The following is a 20,324-nucleotide window of genomic DNA, read 5'->3' on the forward strand; positions in this document are numbered from 1 at the left end:
TTTATAATATTTGTTTCAGGGTGAAGATCTGACCCATATTATTACTACAGAGACATATGCTAGGGGTGATGGGCAGTGTAAAGAGGAGATTCCTACAGATGACTACAAAGGTGAGTAGTAACCACTAAATGCAAAGAAGTTACAGATTTTATTCATCCAGATGCTGATACAATTATATGATGAATTTTTAAGGTGTATTACTCAGCATTTTCATACCTGTTTTATTTTTATTGTATTGTTTTTGCAAAATTGAATTAGGCAAAAGTAAACTGATGCTTTTAAGAATAAAAAGAGAGTTAGTCTCTGTGCGTTGTGTTCTGGATGTACGGAAACATGATTGCTGCATCAAATCAATGGTCACAGCATCAATGTAATGGTCACTACTGAGGTTAGTGAGAGGCTGAAATGGTCCCAGTTATAAGGTGACTATGCCTTATTGTTTTATCATAGGCAAGACCATAATTACTCCAGCCCATGAAATATAATACATTTATTCAGGACATCTGTACATTTATTTTACTCAAACCTGAATTAAGGACATGGATTAGAAGACTCTGACATAACAGCAGGACTCCTAGGGAAATGATTTTGGCCTATTGACTTAGATGAGACACATGAAATAATAGAGACTCTGCAAAGATGCTGGAATGTGCAGTTTGTAGTCCATGGAATTGTCCTGATTGATGTCGTGGGTGAGAAGAAAATAAATCTAACTGGACATGCAGTAATTCACAGAATACACAGTATAATGGACTACTTGCTAGAGATGGGTTGCATCTAACGAAAATAAGAAAACACATATTTGGTAGATACCTTGTTATGGGATATGTACGGGATATATACTGCCAGGAAAAAATATGCAGCTAATGAATTCTTTTGAGAACCCTGCTACTAGAAGTGGAAATAAAGAACAAAAACAAACTCTGAATGAAAATAGTAGAGTAAGAGAAACCGACTACAAACTAAAATGTATCTATACAAATGCACAGAGCTTTAGAAACAAACATGTAGAATTGGAGCTGCTAACATAGGAAGAGAGATATGATGTCATAGGCATCACTGAAACTTGGTGGGATGATACACATGCTTAGAATAGAAACCTTGAAGGCTACAGCTTATTTATTAGAAATATGAAACATGATTAAAGGGACTCTGTCACCTGAATTTGGAGGGAACAATTTTCAGCCATAGGGGCGGGGTTTTCGGGTGTTTGATTCACCCTTTCCTTACCCGCTGGCTGCATGCTGGCTGCAATATTGGATTGAAGTTCATTCTCTGTCCACGTAGTACATGCCTGCAAATTCAGGTGACAGAGTCCATTTAACAAGAAGTGAGGAGGTGTTGCATTGCATGTTAGGAAAATGTATATCTCCACAGAAATCCAATCTTCAGAGACTGGTAGCTCTGTAGAAACTGTTTGGGTAAGAAAACAAGCAGGGAAGAACAGAAAGGACACTATTGTAAGCGTTTACAATAGGTCACCTGGATAGACTGAAGATATGGATGAATTCTTTTTACATCAGATGTCTCTGTTCTCAAAAAAGTACAACATAATGATCATGGGAGATTTTATCTATCCAGATATTTGTTGGTAATCTCTTGAGGCAAAAGAAATGTGCAGAGAAAAATCTTATCTTCTCTTGCTGAAAACGTTATCTTTTCAAAATGTAGAAGAAAGAATAAGTAGGTCGGCAATCTTGGACCTAATTTTTACCAACAGGGAGGAAATGTTTGAGGAAGTAAAGGTAACTGGGAATTTAGGAAGCAGCGATCATGCTATCCTCGAATTTTGGATTACAAGAAAAGGAAGACCAGTGTGTACTCAGACTTTAAAGTTGGACTTCAGAAGGACATATTTTAATAGACTCAGAAAGAGGGTAGGAAAGGTCCAAACTTTTACATTTTAATTTTGCATCTGTGTTCTGTAATAAAGTAATTGTAACATCAATTGACCTTCACGGTGCCTTCAAAGGAATACAAGAATCCACATTATCTATAAATAGAGATGGGGTGAGGGAACACTTGGCTAATTTAAATGAATTTTCCAGTCTGCTAGTCCACATGAATTACATGCTAGGGTACTGAAAGAGTTAGCAGTGGAAAATGTAGAACCACTAGCCAGAATTTTTGAAAAATCCGGGAGAACAGGAGAGGTGCCAGAAGATAGGAGGAGGGCAAATGTTGTCCCTATCTTCAAAAAAGGAAAGAAGATGGATCAGGGAAATGTGGTAGTTATATTATATCTCGTCTTCAGGAAAGCATTTGATAAAGTATCTCATACTATCCTTATTGGAAAAAAAATGACCAAGTATGGGATTGGCAAGGCCACGGTTAGGGAGATTCATAACTGGCTCAGTGATTGTACTCAAATGGTGGTAAAGCATGGTTGCACATCCAATTGGAAGAGTGTTTCAAGTGGGCAACCACAAGAATCATTTTTATAAGTGATCTAGATAAGGGAACTAAAGGTAAGTGATCAAATTTGCAGACAATACAAAGCTAGGAGGGATAGCTTAAGGTACCTTCACACTGAGCAACTTTACAACGAGAACGACAACGATCCGTAACGTTGCAGCGTCCTGGATAGCGATCTCGTTGTGTTTGACATGCAGCAGCGATCTAGATCCTGCTGTGACATCGCTGGTCGTAGCTGAAAGTCCAGAACTTTATTTGGTCGTCAGGTCAGCGTGATTCGTCATGTTTGACAGCAAAAGCAACGATGCCTGCAATGTTTTTTCACGGAGCTAACAACCAGCGAGAACGATAAGTACGTCACTGGATCGCTCCTGCATTGTTCTGGTGTTGCTGTGTTTGACATCTCTACAGCGACCTAACAGCGACGCACCAGCGATCTAGTTTAGGTCGGATCGTTGTCTATATCGCTGGAGCGTCGCTAAATGTGACGGTACCTTAACACTAGGGAAGACAGAGGAAGTATTCAGGAGGATCTAGATAAGCTTGAACAATGGAAAGCTACTAATATAATGGTATTTAACAGGAAGAAATGCAAGATTCTACATCTGGGCAATAAAAATGACAATAACATCTGCCAAATGGGAGGAATAGAACTAAGCAACCGCATGTGTGAAAAAGATTTGGGTATACTAATAGATCACAGACTGCACATGAGTAAACAGTGTGACGCGGCATAACAAAAGGCAATCATAGTTCTATTATGTATTAAGAAAAGTATAGAGTCTAAATCACGTGAATCAATCCTACATCTCTACTCCTTGTCAGGTCTCATCTGGAATACTGAGTCCAGTTCTGGGCACCACACTTTAAAAAAGATATTGAAAAGCTTAAGCAGTTTCAAAGAAGAGCTACCAAGATAATCAGCGAACTGTAGAGTATGCTCTACGAGGAATGATTAAAGGATCTGGGAATTTTTAGCTTGCAAAAAAGAAGGCTAAGAGGAGACCTAATAGCTGTCTACAAATATGTTAAGGGATGTCCCAGTGTAGAAGGATCAACCTCCTTCTAATTTGCACATGGAAACATGAGAAGCAATGGAATTAAACTGAAAGGAAAAAGATATAGATTAGATATAAAAAAACAACTTTTTTACAGTGAGGGTGATCAATGAGTGGAACAGGTTGCCACAAGAGGTGGCAAGTTCTCCTTCAATGGAAGTCTTCAAATAGAAGCTGGATAGACATCTGTCTGGGATGGTTTAGTGAATCCTGCGTTGCATTGAGCAGGGGGTTGGACACAATGACCCTTGAAGTTCCCACCAACTCAACATTCTATGATTCTTAACACACTCTAGTACATTGCTACAAACTCTGTAGGTCTATCAGAGATGATATGCAATGGTGGATGTAAATGAAAGATGTGCCGCTGGTGGTTGCAGGAAAACCAGTTAGAAGAAGTAAACCTTTTTGAAAAAATCAGTCCACAATCAGTCAAATAACTGTACAGTAAAATTAGCAGATTAATTCTGTTATAAAGTCCATAGTGATATGTTTTTTTGAGAAATCGGGAACAGACAAAGGTAGTAACTAGGCAGAATAACACTACTGTAACTGGGTCTGCCATGCTGGAGTACCTCTTTTAGTACCAACCTGTGTTTCAGGAGGTCCACTCTGCTTTGGCTGGAGTCAGAATTACTCATAGGATACAGAATATATATCACACAGATACAGAGGGCGGGCCAATTGAAAAGCGGCAGGCCAGACATACATTACCATAGCCGCAGGTGGCCGGAGCCTGCCGATATTTACTGTGGGAATTACTGTGTCGAGTCCATATGGGTTGAAATTCATGGAGGGAAAAATGGTAACAAAATTCTCATTGGGGTCTGTTACAAACCCCCAAATATAACAGAAAGCATGGAAAGTCTACTTCTAAAGCAGATAGATGAAGCTGCAACCCATAATGAGGTCCTGGTTATGGGGGACTTTAACTACCCGGATATTAACTGGGAAACAGAAACCTGTGAAACCCATAAAGGCAACAGGTTTCTGCTAATAACCAAGAAAAATTATCTTTCACAATTGGTGCAGAATCCAACCAGAGGAGCAGCACTTTTAGACCTAATACTATCTAATAGACCTGACAGAATAACAAATCTGCAGGTGGTTGGGCATTTAGGAAATAGCGACCACAATATTGTGCAGTTTCACCTGTCTTTCACTAGGGGGACTTGTCAGGGAGTCACAAAAACATTGAACTTTAGGAAGGCAAAGTTTGAACAGCTTAGAGATGCCCTTAATCTGGTAGACTGGGACAATATCCTCAGAAATGAGAATACAGATAATAAATGGGAAATGTTTAAGAACATCCTAAATAGGCAGTGTAAGCGGTTTATACCTTGTGGGAATAAAAGGACTAGAAATAGGAAAAACCCAATGTGGCTAAACAAAGAAGTAAGACAGGCAATTAACAGTAAAAAGAAAGCATTTGCACTACTAAAGCAGGATGGCACCATTGAAGCTCTAAAAAACTATAGGGAGAAAAATACTTTATCTAAAAAACTAATTAAAGCTGCCAAAAAGGAAACAGAGAAGCACATTGCTAAGGAGAGTAAAACTAATCCCAAACTGTTCTTCAACTATATCAATAGTAAAAGAATAAAAACTGAAAATGTAGGCCCCTTAAAAAATAGTGAGGAAAGAATGGTTGTAGATGACGAGGAAAAAGCTAACATATTAAACACCTTCTTCTCCACGGTATTCACGGTGGAAAATGAAATGCTAGGTGAAATCCCAAGAAACAATGAAAACCCTATATTAAGGGTCACCAATCTAACCCAAGAAGAGGTGCGAAACCGGCTAAATAAGATTAAAATAGATAAATCTCCGGGTCCGGATGGCATACACCCACGAGTACTAAGGGAACTAAGTAATGTAATAGATAAACCATTATTTCTTATTTTTAGGGACTCTATAGCGACCGGGTCTGTTCCGCAGGACTGGCGCATAGCAAATGTGGTGCCAATATTCAAAAAGGGCTCTAAAAGTGAACCTGGAAATTATAGGCCAGTAAGTCTAACCTCTATTGTTGGTAAAATATTTGAAGGGTTTCTGAGGGATGTTATTCTGGATTATCTCAATGAGAATAACTGTTTAACTCCATATCAGCATGGGTTTATGAGAAATCGCTCCTGTCAAACCAATCTAATCAATTTTTATGAAGAGGTAAGCTATAGGCTGGACCACGGTGAGTCATTGGACGTGGTATATCTCGATTTTTCCAAAGCGTTTGATACCGTGCCGCACAAGAGGTTGGTACACAAAATGAGAATGCTTGGTCTGGGGGAAAATGTGTGTAAATGGGTTAGTAACTGGCTTAGTGATAGAAAGCAGAGGGTGGTTATAAATGGTATAGTCTCTAACTGGGTCGCTGTGACCAGTGGGGTACCGCAGGGGTCAGTATTGGGACCTGTTCTCTTCAACATATTCATTAATGATCTGGTAGAAGGTTTACACAGTAAAATATCGATATTTGCAGATGATACAAAACTATGTAAAGCAGTTAATACAAGAGAAGATAGTATTCTGCTACAGATGGATCTGGATAAGTTGGAAACTTGGGCTGAAAGGTGGCAGATGAGGTTTAACAATGATAAATGTAAGGTTATACACATGGGAAGAAGGAATCAATATCACCATTACACACTGAACGGGAAACCACTGGGTAAATCTGACAGGGAGAAGGACTTGGGGATCCTAGTTAATGATAAACTTACCTGGAGCAGCCAGTGCCAGGCAGCAGCTGCCAAGGCAAACAGGATCATGGGGTGCATTAAAAGAGGTCTGGATACACATGATGAGAGCATTATACTGCCTCTGTACAAATCCCTAGTTAGACCGCACATGGAGTACTGTGTCCAGTTTTGGGCACCGGTGCTCAGGAAGGATATAATGGAACTAGAGAGAGTACAAAGGAGGGCAACAAAATTAATAAAGGGGATGGGAGAACTACAATACCCAGATAGATTAGCGAAATTAGGATTATTTAGTCTAGAAAAAAGACGACTGAGGGGCGATCTAATAACCATGTATAAGTATATAAGGGGACAATACAAATATCTCGCTGAGGATCTGTTTATACCAAGGAAGGTGACGGGCACAAGGGGGCATTCTTTGCGTCTGGAGGAGAGAAGGTTTTTCCACCAACATAGAAGAGGATTCTTTACTGTTAGGGCAGTGAGAATCTGGAATTGCTTGCCTGAGGAGGTGGTGATGGCGAACTCAGTCGAGGGGTTCAAGAGAGGCCTGGATGTCTTCCTGGAGCAGAACAATATTGTATCATACAATTATTAGGTTCTGTAAAAGGACGTAGATCTGGGGATTTATTATGACGGAATATAGGCTGAACTGGATGGACAAATGTCTTTTTTCGGCCTTACTAACTATGTTACTATGTTACTATGTTACTATGAATTACAAAGGTGGGGAAGGTCAAAAGGGAAATATCTTGTCCTTTCTGCCCAGGGGCGCAGCCTGTGGGCTGATGCATTAGGGATATCCATCATCCATCTCACCTGGAACCTATTATACATACATATAACTGCACAACATATTCTTGGTGCGGTGGGGTTCCGTAACAGCTACAAAATCCCTGTTGTGGGGGCACTGATCGTGGTCACTTGGCAGCTCTTAAGATGGTTAATTTGAACAAGCTTGGAGCTAATTAATTGCTGTACAGGGATCTGGACTTACACATGTGCCCCTAGGCTGGGGCAAGGGAGTCAGCTGCTGTTCAATGGGGCAAACTGGCAGGAAGAATTGTCTGGTAGCCGGCTCAGAACCTGGAGGTACGGGTAGATATAAAATCATCAAGCAGGAGAAATGTTAGCAAAGAAGCTGTACTCAAAAACAATTAATTAACCCCTTCCCGACCTTTGACGCCACGTAGGCGTCATGAAAGTCGGTGCCAATCCGACCCATGACGCCTATGTGGCGTCATGGAAAGATCGCGTCCCTGCAGATCGGGTGAAAGGGTTAACTCCCATTTCACCCGATCTGCAGGGACAGGGGGAGTGGTAGTTTAGCCCAGGGGGGGTGGCTTCACCCCCCCGTGGCTACGATCGCTCTGATTGGCTGTTGAAAGTGAAACTGCCAATCAGAGCGATTTGTAATATTTCACCTATTATAACTGGTGAAATATTACAATCCAGCCATGGTCGATGCTGCAATATCATCGGCCATGGCTGGAAACATTGATGTGCCCCCACCCCACCGATCGCCGCCCCAGCCCTCCGATCTGTCCGGTACACTGCTCCGGCTCCCCTCCGTCCTGTGCTCCGCTCCCCTCGTGCTTTTGTCCGCTCCCCCCGTGCTCCAATCACCCCCCCTGCACTCCGATCCACCCCCCCCGTGCTCCGTTCCACTCCCCCGTGCTCCGTTCCACCCCCCCGTGCTCCGTTCCACCCCTCCCGCGCTCCGATCCACCCCCCATGCTCCGATCCCCCCCCACCCCATCATACTTACCGATCCTGCCGGGGTCCGTCCGTCTTCTCCCAGGGCGCCGCCATCTTCCAAAATGGCGGGCGCATGCGCAGTGCGCCCGCCGAATCTGCCGGCAGATTCGTTCCAAAGTGCATTTTGATCACTGAGATAGATTATATCTCAGTGATCAAAATAAAAAAAATAATAAATGACCCCCCCCCCTTTGTCACCCCCATAGGTAGGGACAATAAAAAATAAAGAATTTTTTTTTTTCCACTAATGTTAGAATAGGGTTAGGGGTAGGGTTAGGGGTAGGGTTAGGGCTACGGTTAGGGGTAGGGTTAGGGCTAGGGCTAGGGTTAGGGTTTCGGTATGTGCACACGTATTCTGGTCCTCTGCGGATTTTTCCGCTGCGGATTTGATAAATCCGCAGTGCTAAACCGCTGCGGATTTATGGCGGATTTACCGCGTTTTTTCTGCGCATTTCACTGCGGTTTTACAACTGCGATTTTCTGTTTGAGCAGTTGTAAAACCGCTGCGGAATCCGCACAAAGAAGTGACATGCTGCGGAATGTAAACCGCTGCGTTTCCGTGCAGTTTTTCCGCAGCATGTGTACAGCGATTTTTGTTTCCCATAGGTTTACATTGAACTGTAAACTCATAGGAAACTGCTGCGGATCCGCAGCGTTTTCCGCAGCGTGTGCACATACCTTTAGAATTAGGCTATGTGCACACGGTGCGGATTTGGCTGCGGATCCGCAGCAGTGTTCCATCAGGTTTACAGCACCATGTAAACATATGGAAACCAAATCCGCTGTGCCCATGGTGCGGAAAATACCGCGCGGAAACGCTACGTTGTATTTTCCGCAGCATGTCAATTCTTTGTGCGGATTCTGCAGCGTTTTACACCTGTTCCTCAATAGGAATCCGCAGGTGAAATCCGCACAAAAAACACTGAAAATCCGCGGAAAATCCGAAGGTAAAACGCAGTGCCTTTTACCCGCGGATTTTTCAAAAATGATGCTGAAAAATCTCACACGAATCCGCAACGTGGGCACATAGCCTTAGGGTTAGGGTTGGAATTAGGGTTGTGGTTAGGGTTGTGATTAGGGTTATGGCTACAGTTGGGATTAGGGGTGTGGGGGGGTTAGTGTTGGAGTTAGAATTGAGGGGTTACCACTGTTTAGGCACATCAGGGGTCTCCAAACGCAACATGGCGCCACCATTGATTCCAGCCAATCTCGTATTCAAAAAGTCAAATGGTGCTCCCTCACTTCCGAGCCCCGACGTGTGCCCAAACAGTGGTTTACCCCCACATATGGGGTACCATACTCAGGATAAACTGCGCAACAATTACTGGGGTCCAATTTCTCCTGTTACCCTTGTGAAAATAAAAAAATGCTTGCTAAAACATCATTTTTGAGGAAAGAAAAATGATTTTTTATTTTCACGGCTCTGCGTTGTAAACGTCTGTGAAGCACTTGGGGGTTCAAAGTGCTCACCACATATCTAGATAAGTTCCTTGGGGGGTCTAGTTTCTAAAATGGGGTCATTTGTGGGGGGTTTCTACTGTTTAGGCACACCAGGGGCTCTGCAAACGCAACGTGACGCCCGCAGACCATTCCATCAAAGTCTGCAAACAGTAGTTTACCCCCACATATGGGGTATCACCGTACTCAGGAGAAACTGGACAACAAATATTGGGGTCAAATTTCTCCTGTTACCCTTGGGAAAATTAAAAAACTCTGGGCTAAATAATTATTTTTGAGGAAAGAAAACGTATTTATTATTTTCACGGCTCTGCATTATAAACTTCTGTGAAGCACTTGGGGGTTCAAAGTGCTCACCACACATCTAGATAAGTTCCTTTCAGGGTCTAGTTTCCAAAATGGGGTCACTTGTGGGGGGTTTCTACTGTTAAGCCACATCAGGGGCTCTGCAAACGCAACGTGACGCCCGCAGAGCATTCCATCAAAGTCTGCATTTCAAAACGTCACTACTTCAATTCCGAGCCCCGGCATGTGCCCAAACAGTAGTTTACCCCCAGATATGGGGTATCACCGTACTCAGGAGAAACTGGACAACAAATATTGGGGTCAAATTTCTCCTGTTACCCTTGGGAAAATTAAAAAATTCTGGGCTAAATAATTATTTTTGAGGAAAGAAAACGTATTTATTATTTTCACGGCTCTGCATTATAAACTTCTGTGAAGCACTTGGGGGTTCAAAGTGCTCACCACACATCTAGATAAGTTCCTTTCGGGGTCTAGTTTCCAAAATGGGGTCACTTGTGGGGGGTTTCTACTGTTTAGCCACATCAGGGGCTCTGCAAACGCAACGTGACGCCCGCAGAGCATTCCATCAAAGTCTGCATTTCAAAACGTCACTACTTCAATTCCGAGCCCCGGCATGTGCCCAAACAGTAGTTTACCCCCAGATATGGGGTATCACCGTACTCAGGAGAAACTGGACAACAAATATTGGGGTCAAATTTCTCCTGTTACCCTTGGGAAAATTAAAAAATTCTGGGCTAAATAATTATTTTTGAGGAAAGAAAACGTATTTATTATTTTCACGGCTCTGCGTTGTAAACTTCTGTGAAGCACTTGGGGGTTCAAAGTGCTCACCACACATCTAGATAAGTTCCTTTCGGGGTCTAGTTTCCAAAATGGGGTCACTTGTGGGGGGTTTCTACTGTTTAGCCACATCAGGGGCTCTGCAAACGCAACGTGACGCCCGCAGAGCATTCCATCAAAGTCTGCATTTCAAAACGTCACTACTTCAATTCCGAGCCCCGGCATGTGCCCAAACAGTAGTTTACCCCCAGATATGGGGTATCACCGTACTCAGGAGAAACTGGACAACAAATATTGGGGTCAAATTTCTCCTGTTACCCTTGGGAAAATTTAAAAATTCTGGGCTAAATAATTATTTTTGAGGAAAGAAAACGTATTTATTATTTTCACGGCTCTGCATTATAAACTTCTGTGAAGCACTTGGGGGTTCAAAGTGCTCACCACACATCTAGATAAGTTACTTTCGGGGTCTAGTTTCCAAAATGGGGTCACTTGTGGGGGGTTTCTACTGTTAAGCCACATCAGGGGCTCTGCAAACGCAACGTGACGGCCACAGAGCATTCCATCAAAGTCTGCATTTCAAAACGTCACTACTTCAATTCCGAGCCCCGGCATGTGCCCAAACAGTAGTTTACCCCCACATATGGGGTATCAGCGTACTCAGGAGAAACTGGACAACAACTTTTGGGGTCAAATTTCTCCTGTTATCCTTGGGAAAATAAAAAATTGCAGGCTAAAAGATCATTTTTGAGAAAATAATTTTTTATTTTTATTTTCATGGCTCTGCCTTATAAACTTCTTTGAAGCACTTGGGGGTTCAAAGTCCTCACCACACATGTAGATTAGTTCCTTTGGTAGAATAGTTTCCAAAATGGGGTCATTTCTGGGGGATCTCCAATGTTTAGGCACACAGGGGCTCTCCAAACGTGACATGGTGTCCGCTAATGATTGGAGCTAATTTTCCATTTAAAAAGCCAAATGGCGTGCCTTCCCTTCCGAGCCCTGCCGTGCGCCCAAACAGTGGTTTACCCCCACATATGGGGTATCAGCGTACTCAGGACAAACTGGACAAGAACATTTGGGGTCCAATTTCTCCTATTACCCTTGGCAAAATAGGAAATTCCAGGCTAAAAAATCATTTTTGAGGAAAGAAAAATTATTTTTTATTTTCATGGCTCTGCGTTATAAACTTCTGTGAAGCACCTGGGGGTTTAAAGTGCTCAATATGCATCTAGATAAGTTCCTTGGGGGGGTCTAGTTTCCAAAATGGGGTCACTTGTGGGGGAGCTCCAATGTTTAGGCACACAGGGGCTCTCCAAACGCGACATGGTGTCCGCTAACAATTGGAGCTAATTTTCCATTCAAAAAGTCAAATGGCGCGTCTTCCCTTCCGAGCCCTGCCGAGTGCCCAAACAGTGGTTTACCCCCACATATGAGGTATCGGCGTACTCGGGAGAAATTGCCCAACAAATTTTATGATCCATTTTATCCTATTGCCCATGTGAAAATGAAAAAATTGAGGCGAAAAGAATTTTTTTGTGAAAAAAAAGTACTTTTTCATTTTTACAGATCAATTTGTGAAGCACCTGAGGGTTTAAAGTGCTCACTAGGCATCTAAATAAGTTCCTTGGGGGGTCTAGTTTCCAAAATGGGGTCACTTGTGGGGGAGCGCCAATGTTTAGGCACACAGGAGCTCTCCAAACGCGACATGGTGTCTGCTAACGATGGAGATAATTTTTCATTCAAAAAGTCAAATGGCGCTCCTTCCCTTCCGAGCCTTACCATGTGCCCAAACAGTGGTTTACCCCCACATATGAGGTATCAGTGTACTCAGGAGAAATTGCCCAACAAATTTTAGGATCCATTTTATCCTGTTGCCCATGTGAAAATGAAAAAATTGAGGCTAAAAGAATTTTTTTGTGAAAAAAAAGTACTTTTTCATTTTTACGGATCAATTTATGAAGCACCTGGGGGTTCAAAGTGCTCACTATGCATCTAGATAAGTTCCTTGGGGCGTCTAGTTTCCAAAATGGGGTCACTTGTGGGGGAGCTCCAATTTTTAGGCACACGGGGGCTCTCCAAACGTGACATGGTGTCCGCTAAAGAGTGGAGCCAATTTTTCATTCAAAAAGTCAAATGGCGCTCCTTCCCTTCCAAGCCCTGCCGTGCGCCCAAACAGTGGTTTACCCCCACATATGAGGTATCAGCGTACTCAGGACAAATTGGACAACAACTTTCGTGGTTCAGTTTCTCCTTTTACCATTGGGAAAATAAAAAAATTGTTGCTAAAAGATAATTTTTGTGACTAAAAAGTTAAATGTTCCTTTTTTCCTTCCATGTTGCTTCTGCTGCTGTGAAGCACCTGAAGGGTTAATAAACTTCTTGAATGTGGTTTTGAGAACCTTGAGGGGTGCAGTTTTTAGAATGGTGTCACTTTTGGGTATTTTCAGCCATATAGACCCCTCAAACTGACTTCAAATGTGAGGTGGTCCCTAAAAAAAATGGTTTTGTAAATTTCGTTGTAAAAATGAGAAATCACTGGTCAAATTTTAACCCTTATAACTTTCTAGCAAAAAAAAATTTTGTTTCCAAAATTGTGCTGATGTAAAGTAAACATGTGGGAAATGTTATTTATTAACTATGTTGTGTCACATAACTCTCTGGTTTAACAGAATAAAAATTCAAAATGTGAAAATTGCGAAATTTTCAAAATTTTCGCCAAATTTCCGTTTTTATCACAAATAAACGCAGAATTTATTGACCTAAATTTACCACTAACATGAAGCCCAATATGTCATGAAAAAACAATCTCAGAACCGCTAGGATCCGTTGAAGCGTTCCTGAGTTATTACCTCATAAAGGGACACTGGTCAGAATTGCAAAAAACGGCAAGGTCTTTAAGGTCAAAATAGGCTGGGTCATGAAGGGGTTAAAAATAATTTTAAAACAATAGTCAGCTTACTGGTCTGCGATGAAATCCCCAAACCTGCCAACGCCCAGCATGGATTGGGGTGAGCACCCACGCCAAATGAGAACAAGAGGAGAAATGATCCAGCTTGAGGGGAGGCAGCTAAAACTTTGTGAAACTTTATTGGACAACTTAAAAATGCATAACGTTCTTCAAAAAATGTATATAGCAAACACCTGGCACACCAGTGACCACGATCAACCCATTTCAACTACAGAGTCTTACTCTGTCTCAAAAACAAGAATATCCACTAAAATACAGTATCAGCGATACACAACCAGAGCGATTTAGGTTATAACTGCAGTGAATACTGATTCTCAAGAGTTTAAATAGTGAGAAACCCAACCCAGGGCTGGCAGCAGGAAGAAACACAAACTAATGGAATTTAACCCCAAACCTTATTCACTTCCCAGAGCCACAAGTCCCAGGAGTAAAACAGGGTTACTAAATAGTCACCCTGCATTGGGCAATGATCAAAGTATTAATAATGACAGACTGCGGCACGCATCCCACAGTCCCCAGGTGTTAAGTCTCACCTGGGAAGGTAGATCAAAGCCCTTGGTTTGCATGTGTAGTTGTATTACAGTTGTACATACAGATTACGTTGGTGCAGCACTCGATCCGATAGAAGGAACATAGGCTGTGGAGAGTAAACGGCAAGTGGATCTGTTGAGTCCACTAAGAAGCTGGTGGGTCAGCATAGAGACTGATGAGGGATAGTCAAGATAGCAGCACCTTTGAGTAGACTTAGCGAATGGGCAGAGTATGTGGCAGCATCTTACGTGGACTGGATAAATAGTAGAGCTGAGCCCAGTGAGGTAGCAGAGCTAGGTATGGCTGGAGGGTCAAGAACAGATAAACAGAAGAGTTGAGTGAAGCACTTTAATTGAATTTGTCAAGAAACTGTGGCTGTGTAGCAGATATGAATGGTATAGAACAGCTAAGTGAGAGGCAAAGTTAAAATGAAAGCATGAAAAATTGCTAGTTGTAAAGAATTGGAGCCATGAAACGAGAAACTCTTGCACTTGCTCCTGTCAGCTGATTTTTTTTTTTGTATATTACTAGACTCTTACCAGATAGTATTGAAATGATCAGAAACAGACCCAGGAGTATCAACCGCTACAGGAAAGAGGTTCAACCATGATTGTGTCATGAATCAGCTTGGAAGATTGTTCAAGTGAAAAAAGATCAAGGCTATAGATCTGAGCCACCAGAAATTACCATTTATTGATTTGTCTGATACCTTATGATGCAGTATGATTCGTGCTGTGATATATTTTGTGGGATGGAGTTCATAATGCCAATTTAATTAGCTGGTGATAGAGACGTTTCACCCATTCAGTGGAAAAGCCCAGATCTGTTTTAGACAACGTTTACACAAAATCATATCCAATCCAAGAGCAAAGTCACGGCAGTATACAGAGAATTAGAGGTTGGATAGTAAATCATCAGTTTCTTCTAGATCTGACAGTTCTAGAAGAAATTGACTCCAGATGTCACAATCTGTCCACTGCAGAATTTATCATCGGAACTCAGTGCAACTGTCTCCTGCTCAGTGTCCACCCTGATGCAAGATAGAATTTTTCTTTCTGCGCTATGTTTAGGTCATTAACTCCTTCCCGACAACCAACGTACACTTATGAATGCCGGGAGTGCATACCCTTGGTACGGAAAGTATTCAGACCCCTTTAAATTTGTCACTCTTTGTTTCATTGCAGCCATTTAGTAAATTCAAAAAGTTCATTTTTTTTCTCATTCATGTACACTCTGTACCCCATGTTGACTGAAAAAAACAAATGTAGAAATTTTTGCAAATTTATTAAAAAAGAAAAACTGAAATATCACATGGTCATAAGTAGGGTTGAGCGACTTTTACTTTTTTAGGGTCGAGTCGGGTTTCGAAAAAACCCGACTATCTCAAAAGTCGAGTCCAGTGAAATCGGCCGATTATGGCGAAAAGTCGGGGATCGACCGAAACACGAAACCCAATGCAAAGTCAATGGGAAATGTTTTTTTTTTTTTTCTCTCTCTCTCTCTCTCTCTCTCCCCTCCGTCCCTGAACAGAAAAGTTGGTGTTACACATTGCAAATCGCTACAGCGCACAAGCGAGAAGATGGCGATAAGCATCCACGCCCCTAAGACCTATGTCATCACTCTGCCCACGCTCCTTCATTGGCTGAAAAAATGGCGCCAAACGCGTCATACGAAACGCAACTTTGGCGCGAAGATCGCCGACCGCATGGCCGATCCTACACTAGGATCGGGTCGGGTTTCATGAAACCCGACTTTGCCAAAAGTCGGCGACTTTTGAATTTGTCCAATCCGTTTCGCTCAAGACCTAGTCATAAGTATTCAGACCCTTTGCTCAGACACTCATATTTAAGTCACACGCTGTCCATTTCATTGTGATCCTCCTTGAAATGGTTCTACTCCTTCATTGGAGTCCAGCTATGTTTAATTAAACTGATAGGACTTGATTTGGAAAGGCACACACCTGTCTATATAAGAACTCACAGCTCACAGTGCATGTTAGACAAAATGAGAATCATGAGGTCAAAGGAACTGGCCAAGGAGCTCAGAGACAGAATTGTGGCAAAGCACAGATCTGGCCAATGTTACAATGGAATTTCTTCAGTAGTCAAGGCTCCTAGGAGCACAGTGGCCTCCATAATCCTTAAATGGAAGCCAAACTGAGCAATCGTTGGAGAAGAGCCTTGGTGAGAGAGGTAAAGAGGAACCCCAAGATCACTGTGGATGAGCTCCAGAGATGCAGTAGGGAGATGGGAGAAAGTTCCACAAAGTCAACAATCACTGCAGCCCTTCACCAGTCGGGCACTTATGGCAGAGTGGCCCTACGGAAGCCTCTCCTCAGGGCAAGACATATGAAACATGATGATGGTGGCAGCATCATGCTATGGGGGTGTTTTTCAGCTGCAGGGACAGGACAACTGGTTGTCATTAAAGGAAACTTGAATGCGGCCAAGTACAGAGATATCATGGATGAAAAACTCTTCCAGAGTGCTCTGGACTTCAGACTTGGCGAAAGGTTCACCTTCCAACAAGACAATGACCCTAAGCACACAGCTAAAATAACAAAGGAGTGGATTCAGAACAACTTTGTGACCATTGTTGAATGGCCCAGCCAGAGCCCTGACCTAAACCAAATTGAACATCTCTGGAGAGACCTGAAAATGGCTGTCCACCAATGTTCACCATCCAACCTGACAGAACTGGAGAGGATCTGTAAGGAAGAATGGCAGAGGATTACCAAATCCAGGTGTGAAAAACTTGTTGCATCATTCCCAAGAAGACTCATGACTGTACTAGCTCAAAAGGGTGCTTCTACTCAGGTAGGCAAATTTCCAACGGTTGAGAGATTATCTCAGTAAACTGGGATAATATCCTGAGACATAAAAGTATACAAAAAAAATGGGAGACGTTTATTAGCATTCTGAATAGGACCTGTGCACAATATATAACGTATGGGAATAAAAATACTAGAAATAGGAGGAAACCAATATGGCTAAATAGAGCTGTAAGCGGCGCAATAAGTGAGAAAAATAAAGCATTTTAAGAATTAAAGCAAGTAGGTAGTGATGAGGCATTAAATAAATACAGACAATTAAATTCTGTAAAATACAAATCAAGGCAGCAAAGATTGAGACAGAGACTCATTGCCAGAGAGAGTAAAAATAATCCCATATTACAATGTATAAATATATGAGGGGGCAGTATAGAGACCTTTCGAATGATCTTTTTACTCTTAGGCTTGAGACAGGGACAAGGGGGTGTCCTCTATGTCTGGAGAAAAAAAGGTTTAATCATAATCACAGATGTGGATTTTTTACTGTAAGAGCAGTGAGACTATGGAACTCTGTGCCGTATGATGTTGTAATGAGTGATTCACTATTAAAATTTAAGAAGGGACTGGATGCCTTTCTTGAAAAGTTGTGGGCCAGTTGAATAGCCACCAAGATCTCCCGATCTGACCTCCTTAGACTTTTATCTTTGGGGTCATCTGAAGGCAATTGTCTATGCTGTGAAGATACGAGATGTGCAGCATCTGAAACAACAGATACTGGAAGCCTGTTAGCATTTTTTCCGCGGTGTTGCTATCAGTGTGTCAAGAGTGGGAGAAGAGGGTTGCATTGACAATCCAACACAATGGGCAGCACTTTGAACACATTTTATAAGTGGTCATAAACTTGTAAATAACTCATAATAGAATAAAGTTACTTTAAAACCAAGCACCCCATTGTTTTTCTTGTGAAATTCTTCATTGTCCAAAATCTTTTGTTGCAGCCAATGTCTTACTCAGTTCAAAATTTAATTTTACTACAAATTGTTTAGACACTTTAATAAATATATGATATAAAATGTTTATTAGAGTTAATATTCATAAAATGCACTGTTATTGAATAATATCAATGGTTTCATTTTTGCAGAATACTGTGCCAGGAGCTCACAGGAACATATGATATTTCCAGATGTTAAAGCCGATGACCATAGTATTACACCAGATACATATGAAGAGTATGTCATTATCCAAGATATACCTCCAGCCTTTCACAGTATAGATGGATCATCTGATCCCTTTGAACAGGTTCTTTCAACTGACTCATCAGAGACTTTAAAACAAAATAACCAAAGGGATGGTAAACATCAAAGAGATCACGCAAGAAAGAAGCCATTTTCATGTCCAGAATGTGATAAATGTTTTACAGACAAATCAACTCTTGGTACACATCAGAGAATTCACACAGGGGAGAAGCCATTTTCATGTTCAGAATGTGGGAAATGTTTTACTCAGAAAACAAATCTTGTTACACATGAAAGAATTCACACAGGGGAGAAGCCATTTTCATGTTCAGAATGTGGGAAATGTTGTTCTCGCAAATCTAATCTTCTTAAACATCAAAGAACTCACACAGAGAAGAAGACATTTTCATGTTCAGAATGCGGGAAATCCTTTAATCAGATATCAACACTTGTTACACATCAGAGAAGTCACACAGGGGAGAAGCCATTTTCATGTTCAGAATGTGGTAAATGTTTTAATCAGAAAATACATCTTGTTACACATCAGAGAAGTCACACAGGGGAGAAGCCATTTTCATGTTCAAAATGTGGGAAATGTTTTGCAAAAAAATCAACTCTTGTTAGGCATCAAACAGTTCATACCGGGGAGAAGTTATTTTCGTGTCCAGAATGTAGGAAATTTTTTTTTCAGAAATCTGATCTTGATAACCATCGGAAAACTCACACAGGAAACAAGCAATTTATATGCTCAGTGTGTGGGAAATGTTTTTATCAGAAAACTAATCTTATTGCACATCTGAGAATTCACTCAGGGGAAAATTCATTTTCATGTTCAGAATGTGGGAAATATTTTTCAAACAAGTCATATCTTCTTACACATCAAAGAGTTCACACAGGGGAGAGGCCATTTTCATGTTTCCAATGTGATAAAAAATTTACAGTAAAATCAAATCTTGTTACACATCAGAGAGTTCACACAGGGGAGAAGCCATTTTCATGTACACAATGTGGGAAATTTTTTACAGCCAAATCAAATCTTGAAAAACATCAGAGAAGTCACACAGGAGAGAAGCCATTTTCATGTTCCCAATGTGGGAAATATTTTACATCCAAATCAAATCTTCTTAGACATCAGATTATTCACACCTGAGAAAATAGATTTTCATGCTTAGAATGTAGGAAATGTTATAATCAAAACAAATTTTTTTGCTAAATTTGGGTTTATGATTTTTGTATTTTCTCCTGATTTAAAAAAGCTTCTATTTTTAACCATCACGTATGGATTTTACACAAAACGCATATGAAATTACATTCAAGCGAGATGAACAAGAAAAATATTTGGTGTAATCAAAAATGTACACAATATTATATATAAAAAGTTATTGAACATTCATTCTGCAACTTTATTGAAAATTAAATCTTGCGCATTTTCATTTTCTCTTCAAAGCTTCTATTGATACCTTTTCTTTTATTGTATGTGATCTGTTGTGTGTGTGATCTGTAGTGTGTATGTGTGTGATCTGTAGTGTGTGTGTGTGTGATCTGTAGTGTGTGTGTGTGTGATCTGTAGTGTGTGCGTGTGTGTGTGATCTGTAATATGTGTGTGTGATCTGTAGTGTGTGTGTGATCTGTAGTATGTGTGTGTGATCTGTAGTGTGTACGTGTGTGCGATCTGTAGTGTGTACGTGTGTGTGTGATCTGTAGTGTGTGTGTGTGATCTGTAGTATGTGTGTGTGATCTGTAGTGTGTGTGATCTGTAGTGTGTGTGTGTGATCTGTAGTATGTGTGTGTGATCTGTAGTGTGTGTGTGATCTGTAGTGTGTGTGTGTGTGATCTGTAGTATGTGTGTGTGTTAGGCAGGGGCGTAACTACCACGGTCGCAGTGGTCGCCGTTGCGACTGGGCCTGGCAGGTCAGGGGCCCGGCAGGTCAAAAGAACCCGCTTCCCCCCTCCGCCGCATTGAACTATACTGGCGTCTATGACGCCAATACAGTTCAAAGCACTCCCCTCTGCCTCTGACACTGCGGGTGCGTGATGACATCACTTCATCGCGCACCCACTCTCTGCAGGACCCAGGCAGTGCAGCATCTGCACAGGTGATGGCGGCCACCATATTGGCAGAGCCTATGGTGGCTGCTGGGTCCGAGGAACATTCGGCTCCGGATCTGGCGGGGGGCACGTGGACCGATCCGCCTAGGAGGGGCATGCCACAGCCGCTCAGCCATGTGGAGGATCCAGGGATGAACATGAAGGTGTACGGGACCGGCGGCAGTGAGGTGTGTCTGCTGCCCGGGTGTCGCCGTCTTCGGCCCCCAGCATCCCCAGCCTCCTGTGACACCAGCCCCG

The 20,324-nt window shown here is 41.9% G+C and overlaps 1 protein-coding gene across 1 annotated transcript in view; it reads left to right on the top strand.

The window, feature by feature from the left end:
* LOC138664139 (gastrula zinc finger protein XlCGF26.1-like) overlaps positions 1–19,421 on the top strand; it is a 57,704-nt gene extending 38,283 nt beyond the window's left edge. Inside the window, exons 6-7 of the mRNA XM_069750580.1 lie at positions 20–110; positions 17,885–19,421. Coding sequence (XP_069606681.1) covers positions 20–110; positions 17,885–19,128 — 1,335 coding nt within the window. The 3' untranslated portion in view covers positions 19,129–19,421. The remainder of the gene's footprint in view (positions 1–19; positions 111–17,884) is intronic.
* Positions 19,422–20,324: the final 903 nt, after the last annotated feature.

Source organism: Ranitomeya imitator, chromosome 2 (assembly GCF_032444005.1).
Source record: "Ranitomeya imitator isolate aRanImi1 chromosome 2, aRanImi1.pri, whole genome shotgun sequence".
NCBI lineage: Eukaryota > Metazoa > Chordata > Amphibia > Anura > Dendrobatidae > Ranitomeya > Ranitomeya imitator.